The sequence below is a fragment of the Nuphar pumila genome, chromosome 4 (assembly GCF_984573655.1).
Source record: "Nuphar pumila chromosome 4, dmNupPumi1.hap1.1, whole genome shotgun sequence".
Lineage (NCBI taxonomy): Eukaryota > Viridiplantae > Streptophyta > Magnoliopsida > Nymphaeales > Nymphaeaceae > Nuphar > Nuphar pumila.
Window position 1 is genome coordinate 2,096,124 of NC_143252.1, and position 10,174 is coordinate 2,106,297.

Below are 10,174 nucleotides of genomic sequence, written 5' to 3' on the forward strand. Positions count from 1 at the left end.
ATGTTCACATATATATAGTATGACATTTGCGACCTCTCATGTAAAGGTCTTTTTAAGTGATTGATCCTCAAAGAGGTTCACAAATGTATGGCAACATTCATTTATACATGTGCACGTCAATGACATTTGTACTATGATGCAGTTGTTACAAATATGATATTACCTTCATAAATGATGTACGATGTTCTCATAACATTTTTGCAAATTTTTGTTGTGAATGCCCATACATTCACATGCTTGCTTATTCATATATAAAATTGTTGCGATTCTATTTTTTGATTTTTTTGTTTGTTTTTGGTTAAAACCCTAACCCTTTTCACTCTTCACTTGTGGCGATTCCCGTGAAATCTTTTTGCAGTATTCCAACAATTTTTTCGTTATCCTTAATTCTTTTCATCGACTTTTCCGGTTATGTCGAAAGGTTAGTTTCATACAAACAATATATATTATTCTAAAGTTTTTTTTTTTTGTAAATATGAGCATTTGATATCATTGTAGTATTTATGTTTGATTGTTGTTGTAGATGTTTTATGTATGTTTTTCTTGTGTTTTATTTAAAATTTGACATTAAATTTACCATTTTGGGTTTACTATGTTTAGGGTTTTTTTCATTCATATATATATATTTGTTGGTGTTGTAGATGATTTATCTTTGTTTACTTGTCTTTTTATGTAATATTCGATGGTTTTATATTTGTATAATAGAGTTAGGGCTGATTGCACACAAGCATTCAATTAGTGTGATAAGGTTGGGGTTGACTGTGCACAAACATTAATAAGAGTTAAGGTTATTGTATGTAGTTGGTTTTCAGAGCAGTTGTAGGTAGTTTTATTAATTAAATGAATGAATGAAATATGAATGACATTTATGTTGCATGCTATTTTCATTAAATAAATAATATGTTGTATAGTTGGTATAAACAGTTAATGATGACCTTTTAAAATGTTAAAGTACACTACCGTAACACTAATCACCTTACTTGAAGATCTATAGTGGTCTTTAAAAATAATAGCTTTAAGAAATTTAATGTTTTGATGTCTCATAAAAACGAATATACAGATGAGTTATTGATTTCTTCAAGATGCTTCTCGCTTATTTAGATCATTTGATGAAGGCAAACCCAGGAACATTAGAGAACCTTGAGACTGATAATAAAGATCGATTTAAGTACCTATTCTTATCTTTTCATCCATGCATTAATGAGTTCTTAAAAGGATGCCCTCCAATTCTTATGGTAGAAGACACATTCTTAAAAGAAAAATACATGGGTATATTATTGTAAGCCCATAGTATTGATCCTTATGGTGAGATGTTTATGGTAGCATTTGCAGTGATAGACAAGGAGTTAAATCATTTATGGGTGTAATTTCTGAAAAATGTGAAAGAAGAATTTGTACACTTTGACGACTACGAAGAGAGAAGAGTTGACAATTATCTCAGATAGACACCCAGGGCTAAGTATGATGTCTCCCAGATATAGCTTAAATGCTATATTGGATATTGCATGAAGCACTTAATAGAGAACTTTGGTAAGAAATTTGGTTTGTCACTCAGTATACTTTCATGGAGCACAACTTGAGCAACCATGAAATGACAATACAATTATTTTCTTCAAAAAATTTGGGAGTAAGACTTAGCTGCTTACAATTATATTGCCACCGACGTGAAATTGGAACATCGAGCTAACAATCACTTTTCAGCAAAAAGATATGGGTGCTTAACATCTAATATAGTGGAGAACTTCAATTCGTGGATTCTCTCCATACGTGACAAGCTCCTAATTTTTCTTATTGAAAGACTTCGTTTCATGATTATGAAACTTTTTGAGAAAAAAAAATATCGAGCAGAAAATGTCAAGCGTTGTGGCACCTTAGGTAAAAGAAAAAGTAGAGGCACTGAAGAGAAATGCACAACAACTATGTATGCAAGTAGTGCATTGCTATCGATGTAAATACGAAGCCCGTGACAGATATCACGGTTACAATGTTGATCTTGAAAATCAGTTATACTCTTGTAAATAGTGACATGTTAGTGAGATTCTATGCGAACATATTATCACATGCATTTTTTATGAGGACATGCTATTAGATGATTTTTGCAATAAGTTCTTCATAGTTGAATCGTATCGAGCTGCATATCATACATATTCATTTCTTCTAATGAAAAATAATGTCCCACACAACACTTCACTAACTCTTATTCTTGTATATTCATCAAAAGTGGTTCGTAAATCAGGGCGACCTAAGGTAAAAAGACCGAGAACAAAATACATGTATGTGCCATACAAGTGCAATGTATGTAGTGAGGTTGGCCATAACAGGCGAAAACACAAATACTAGTATGTTTGAGTACCTATTTTTGTAATATATATATTTATTTAGAGTTGTTTAATGAATTATTTCTTTGTATTTATCTAGAGTTTTTAATGAACTGCTCCAATGTCTTATGTCAACTATATATATCTTAGGTATTTCGTGATGTATACACATAAAGGAAAACATGAAAGCAGAAATTGAACCAGATTCTCATCCTCAAGCAAGGGTTAAATTATGGTAAGATGTATAATGAATGAAACAAGTTATGTATGCATACAACCAGTGGTACTTTCATGTATGTATTTATATTCAATTTCAAGTGGTCATGAAAGCAGGTTGGTGAAAATAAACAAGATGTGCAACAACAAAAATAGTCGAAAGAACATGAATTATGCGAAGACACCATATTGAGTAGTGACAAGAGTGTTAGGTTTACACGTTTATTTGTTTGTTTGTTATGTTGGTATGTATACTCATTTGAATATAAAATAAATCTATCTCATATTTTGATTATGTAACATCTAAAGGATTTATAAAAAGACTCCAACAATACTTCATTCAGGACATGAAAGCAGAAATGAAACTGCCAATGACAATTTATCCTACCTTGTATTTCTCGATGAGCTTTGATAGTCCTATTTTTCTACATACTAATAGAAACTAATTACTTAACATTAACTGTTCATAGTAAATGGTCCAAGCAAAATCGATGCGAGATGAAGCTTGTTCCTTCTTAGAGACTCACAAATTGTCATATCCTTTTCAAGAATGCGACAAAGTATCCGTTAAACAACTTTTACATACTTACATTTACGTTTACAACACAAAAATTTCTACGTACTTATGCCTTCACTCGATTTATGTTGCAGATCTTAATTCCTATAAAATGAGACAACCATCACTGGTTTTTTTGGAAAATTGATATGAATGCAAAGGAGTTTAGACTATATAATTTTACGGAGACCATAACTCATGTAGATAAAAATATCAAACATTTAATATGATAACATTAACTCCGCCTGTGTAGTTATACACTGCCGGTCCCAAGCCCGGATAAAGGAGGAGGGTTGCGGTAGGCCTGTGACAGCCAGCATAAAAACTTTGTCATATCCTATGAAAATGAACCAATATGAGAATTTCGTTGGGGCGTTCCCTACTGAGCGACGCGCTGTACTCTCTAGGCCCGGAGGCAGTGATAAATGTGCAAGGGTTGCTAGGTCGTCGCCCAGAAGCGACGCGTCACACCGGCGCCCGGGTGTGGTGTCAAATAGGCAAGGGTTCCCTCACTTTGTTGGACGGGTGGGGGTAAAGAAGTTAGTCCAAGACCATAAAATTAGGTTAGCCACTTGGAACATAGGGTCTTTAACTGGTAAGTTGGTAGAGTTAGTAGATGTTATGTGTAGGAGAAAGATTGATATTTTATGTCTTCAAAAGACCAAATGGGTAGGTGAGAAAGCTAAAGTGATAGAACCTTGGGGATATAAGATTTGGTATACAGGAATAAATAGGAATAGGAATGGAGTAGGGATTGTTATGAGTCGTCAGTTTATAAATAATGTAGTTGAGGTCCGTAGGAAGGGTGATAGAATTTTACTTATTAAATTAGTATTAGGTACGGATATTATTAATATTATTAGTGTTTATGCACCTCAAGTAGGTTTAGATGATTCCATTAAGCATCAATTTTGGGAAGATTTAGATGGAGTAGTACAAGAGACATCTTATGGAGAAAAGCTTTTCATCGGCGGTGACCTTAATGGACATGTAGGCATTAGTAGGGAGGGATTTGAGAATATCCATGGAGGATATGGTATAGGAGAAAGAAATGAAAGTGGAGAAAGGATTTTAGATTTTTGTTTGTCCTATGATATGATCTTAGCAAACACTTGGTTTAGGAAGAGGGAGTCTCACCTAGTAACATTTAAAAGTGGGGTTAATACGAGTCAGATAGATTTTTTCCTACTTAGAAAGAGAGATAGGGGTTGTTGCATCGATTGTAAGGTTATACCAGGAGAAAGTGTAGCTACACAACATAGAGTCTTAATTTTAGATCTTAGAATTAGACAATGCCGCAAAAGGGATAGACATAGGATAGATCCTAGAATTAAGTGGTGGGCACTGAAAGGAGCTAAACAAGGAATGTTTGTAGAGCAGGTAGTTAAGGAAGTTGATTGGTGTCTCGAGGAGGATTCAGAATCAATGTGGAATAAGATAGCGGGTGGTATGAGAAAAGTAGCTAAGGAGGTATTGGGTGAGTCTAAAGGCGGTGCACCACTAGGTAAGGATACATCATGGTGGAACGAGGATGTCAAATTAGCTATTAAGGTTAAAAGAGAGTGTTATAGAAATCTAAGTAAGAGTCGTGATAATGAGAATTTGGAGAAGTATATGATAGCAAAGAAGGAAGCTAAAAAAGTTGTTCGAAACGCGAGGGCTAAGGTATATAAGGAGGTTTATGACAAGTTGGATACCAAAGAAGGCGAGAAGGATATTTATAGGCTTGCAAAGATGAGAGATAGGAAATCGAAGGATTTGGGTATGGTTAGATGTATCAAAGATGAAACGCAAAGGGTTTTAGTCAAAGATGAGGAGATTAAGGAGAGATGGAAAAATTATTTTGATAAGCTATTTAATGATAGTCATGCTCAAGATCTTGGAGACTTCTCCATTCCTTTTCATGAGATAAATCGTGACTTCATGCGCAAGATTCAAAAGAAAGAAATTGCAGAGGCTTTGAAGAAAATGAAATCAAGAAGGGCAGTTGGCCCAGATGGTATACCTATCGAGGCTTGGAAATGCTTGGGAGAGAAAGGTTTAGAATGGTTGACAAATCTTTTTAACTTGATTTGGCGAACAAATAAGATGCCTAATGAGTGGAGGAAGAGTACTTTGGTGCCTTTATATAAGAATAAGGGTGATATACAAGATTGCACAAACTATCGTGGTATAAAACTCATGAGTCATACTATGAAACTTTGGGAGAGGGTGATTGAGTCTAGGTTGAGGAAGGTTGTCATGATATCGGAGAATCAATTTGGTTTTATGCCTGGAAGATCAACTATGGAAGCTATACATCTTCTTAGACAACTTATTGAAAGATATAGAGAGAGGAACAAAGATTTGCATATGGTTTTTATTGATTTAGAGAAGGCATACGATAGAGTACCTAGGGACGTTCTCTGGTGGACAATGATGAAGAAAGGTGTTTCTCTCAAGTACATTAGTATAATTAAAGATATGTATGAAGGAGTAGTAACCAATGTCCGCACTTGTGGAGGGGTGACAACCAATTTTCCGATAACGGTTGGGTTACATCAAGGATCTGCTTTAAGCCCTTTCCTATTTGCGATAGTGATGGATGAGCTTACGAGATCAATTCAAGAAAATGTACCGTGGTGTATGTTGTTTGCTGATGATATTGTTTTGATTGATGAGTCTAGAGCTGGGGTTAATGCTAAGTTAGAATTATGGAGACAGACATTGGAAGCTAGAGGTTTTAAGTTGAGTAAGAGTAAGACTGAATATATGGAATGTCGGTTTAGTAAGCAACGAAGTAGTGATGGGAGTGTAGTGAAGCTTGGTGAGCAAGATATACCGGTGAATGATTATTTCAAATATTTGGGATCCATCATTCAAAAGTATGGAGAAATTGATGGAGATGTAAATCATAGGATAAAGGTTGGGTGGATGAAATGAAAAAGTGCTACTGGAGTGCTGTGCGATCGTAGAATGCCATTGCGGTTGAAGGGAAAGTTTTATCGGACGACTATTAGACCCGCTTTACTATATGGTACGGAATGTTGGGCTGCCAAGAGACATCATATTCAAAAAATGAGTGTAGCTGAGATGCGGATGCTTAGATGGATGTGTGAAAATACAATAAAAGATAAGATTCGGAACGAAGAGATACGTAAGAAGGTAGGTGTTGCACCCATTGAAAATAAGATGCGAGAGAATCGTTTACGGTGGTTTGGACATATTCGGCGAAGGCCTAATGATGCTCCAGTTAGAAGGTTGGAGAAATGGGAAAATATATTAGTTAAAAGAGGTCGGGGTAGGCCTAGGAAGACTTGGATGGAGATGATAGGAAAGGATATGAATGCTTTGAACCTCACCGAGGACATGGCGTTGGATAGAAATGATTGGAGGAAAATGATTCATGTGGAAGACCCAAAATGAATTTCTTTTTTGGTTCATATCGCTGACCCCAATTGTTTTGGGATGAAGGCGTAGTTGTTGTTGTTGTTGTTGTATTTAATATGATAACATTACTTATTCAATAATATCCTTATTTTTTTTCTCGTATTCGATAGATTTAAAGTTAGGTTGCATTTTTTTTCTTCAAAGTAGTTTGGTTACGACACACTGATGAGATGATTTGTCTCATGGATGATATTCCTTATCAAGAAAATGAGTAATTACTTTGTATATGTTTGTTAACTCAATTTGTATATGTACATGTTCTTGACTTGGTATATGATTGTCAAAGGTTTGATTGTTATATGTTTGTCTTGTATATACAATGCTTGGACAAAGATGATCAAATTCTTGCATGTACGAGTTTATGTTTTGTTTTATTATATTTTTTGAATGCAAGTTACAATTAGTTGTTTGCTAAGACAAAAAAAAAATACTGCCCAAAAAAAGGCTAAAGAGGAGGCAAAAAACAAATAAGGTTCAAAGGCCAAATAAAAAATGGAGGATACATCAGACAATCAAGTGCCAAATGACCTTGCTGTGGATAATTCTAAGGTATCATTATTGATTACTATTGCAAATTTGACAATAATTTGATAAAATAATTCATTATTAAATATTTTGTTTTGCTTTTTATGATATAGATTTGACATATTGAATGTAAATGTGACATAATTTTGGATGTTTAACTTCAGTTTGTGTAAATTTTGGATGCTATGTAAATTGCCTACAATTAATTTTTAGAATGACAGTAACAAAATAATATTTCTTCTGCAAACTTAGAAAATCCATTTATTTAGTTCGCAGACAAAGGAAAATCGCAAATGCATGAAACAGTTCACATTCCAAGCTCTTAAGATAAATGCCATCTTTATATAATAGACTCCTTTCGCAAATACATGATGTAAAGATTATGAACATGACAACCTTTGCGTGAGAGCTACCCGTGGATCTCACTTAATTATACAGTCAATTAAAAAATGACATCGGCAATTAATAGAGTATATTCACATAAAGATAATGCCAACATACTGACAATCGACAATAGCAAGTAAAAGTTGGGAAGACGACTCCGTTCGGGTGTGAGGTGCCAGCAGATCTGGCTACTTAAATACTAAGTCAAACAAGAAGTCATTCATATTTAATTAGAACAAACTTTGTATAAAATGCATACCACATGAGAACCAATCTGGCATGCGCACTTCATGGGTTTTTTCTTCGCAGTATCTTTGAAAGGAAAGAAGATTGCCGGAAACGAAAATTGATGATATCGAATTCTGAATTCATAGCACGTATCTGCTATACAATGTTTTGGAAGCAAAGGTCACCAATATAGCGTGCTTAGATTTCACTCATCAGTCTGGAAACAATTTCTCCACTACATTCAAAAGTTTATCGAAGAACCGGCATTGCCTTCTCAACTTCAGCAATACAGTTTTGATAAAAAAAAAATTCAACAACAGATCCTTTCTACAAGATGTTCTCCCCAACGAATGCTCCAAAAGCCCCTATTTGGCTAATAAATTACATACCTGATCCTTCTTTGCTCTCTCATTCATTGTTCTGAATTAGCAGAATTAAGGATCACAGTGGCCGTGTCACAAATCCTCTAGCCATCATCTTCTCAACCAACTCCTCATGTTTCTCAACCTGCCCAGCTTTTCTCAACTGCTCTAATACCATGTTGTAAACCGGCAACGTGGGCTTCAAGCACTTGTCCTCCAACATCTCTCTGAAGAACTTGTACGCCCGATTCCAGTGACCCATCGAGCAAAACATAGAGATCAAAACCCTGTAAGTGTTCACGTTCGGCTCGCAGTCATTCTCGTCCATGTCCCTCTTCAACTTCATCACCATGTCTATCGATCTCGACTCCGAGAACATCCTCATCAAGATGTTGTAGGTGACCGTGTTGGGCCTGCAACCCAAATCCTTCATCTTGGAGAACAATCTGTGCGCCCCATTCACATCCTTAGCCTTGAAGACGCTCTGAAACAGAGGATTGAAGCTCGAGGCATTCGGTGAGCATCCCTTCGTGATCATCTGGTTCAAAACCTTCATGGCATTGTCGAAATTTGCAGCCCGGCAATGCGCCTCGATCAGGAAATTGTACGTGATCGCGTCGGGCTCGCACGAGAGACGCTTCATCTGGTTGTAGACTTGCAGAGCCCGCTCCGTCTGGTCGGCCTTAACATGGGCGCGAATCAGAGAATTGAAAGTCGCCGCGTTCGGGGCGCATCCGACCTCCACCATCTCCCGGAAAACCTCGTATCCCCGATCGATCCGTCCGGATCGGCACAGACCATCGATCACCGCGCTATAGGTATACACGTTCGGCCGGACGCCCGCTTCCTGCATCTCGCAGAAGAGCCTCTCCGCTTCCTGAATCCGGCGAACCCTGCACCACCCGTGAACCAGAGCAGTGTAGATCACGACGTCCGGCGGGAACCTGCGCTTCAACCCGTCGAAGAACGATTGCGCCGCCTCAGCGAGCCGCTTCTTCGCCAGAATCCCGATCACAGACGCGAACACAAACGGGTCCGGCGGGCAGCCGTAATCCTCCATCCGATTGAAGGTGTGGACGGCTTCCGCGGCGAGCCCCGCCCGGGCGTACCGCCGAATGAGGGCCAAGAAAACCTCGGTTTCAACGGGGACGCCGCGGGCCCTCATGGCGTCGATCAGCCCCCAGGCGAGGTCGAACTGCTGGACCTTGCCCAGGAGGTCGACCGCCTCGGCGTAGGCGGCTGCGACACCATCGCCGACGGCGAAGCCGGGATGATCGGAGGCCCAGTTGAAGAAGGCGAGGATCTGGGGCCAGGGAATGCCGTGGCGGAGGCGAGCGGATTTCTGGATGGTCTCGGCGACCAGCGAAGGGGAGATCGGCGGAGGAACGATTCGGGAGAGCTCGCGGGAGAGATTGGGGATTTGGGTCGAGGGGGATGATGGGTTTAGGGTTTTACGGCGGTGGTCTTGGATGACGGAGTAGAAACGATCGACGAGGGGCGACTGTGGAGGTGGGGAGATCGGTTTCAGGTTCAGGGCTTCTGCTCCTCCTCCTTCTTCTTCGTCTTCTTCAGAGCAAGATGACGAAGGGAGAGAGGAGAAGGGTTTAGGGTTTCTGAGAAGGAGGAGAAGGGATGGAGGAGGAAGAAGAAAGAGAGGGTTTGGTTTGCAGAGAGCAGCCATTGCGGTTCCTGCTTGGGCTTCGGCAAGAAACAACACAGCACGCTCGGCTAAAACCCTCCTACAACCCAAAATCTCGTTCACGGGAAAATATCGCAAGATATTAATGAATTTCGAAAAATGTCGGGAAAATATCTGCCGCAAAAACTCAAAAAGTATGTAAAATAGATAAAACTGATTTAACGGTGAAAAATAAAAGATATAAAGAATACAAAAAAATGATTACCAAGTTATATATAAGTTGAAGATATCAGTTTATTTGGGGAACGTATTGCCTTTTGAAAATATCGTTCACTGATTGGCACGAGTTGAGTTGAGTTGAGTTGTGTTGTGTATGTTTGAGAGTGGAGAAGCAGGGAAACAGGTCTGGGTCCAATAAGGTCCATACCCGGATATGATGTATATTCTTTTTTTTTTAATAACAAGAAAGATGGGATTAGGCACGACCCCTACCTATTTATTAATAAAAACATGCACT

General features: G+C 38.2%; 1 protein-coding gene across 1 annotated transcript; it reads right to left on the reverse strand.

Moving 5' to 3' along the window:
* Positions 1 to 7,777: 7,777 nt before the first annotated feature.
* Positions 7,778 to 9,841, reverse strand: LOC149839038 (Pentatricopeptide repeat (PPR) superfamily protein). Its single transcript, XM_090003978.1, has one exon. It carries the CDS (start codon positions 9,697 to 9,699, stop codon positions 8,098 to 8,100), a length of 1,602 nt encoding a protein of 533 aa, XP_089860104.1. The 5' UTR covers positions 9,700 to 9,841; the 3' UTR covers positions 7,778 to 8,097.
* Positions 9,842 to 10,174: the final 333 nt, after the last annotated feature.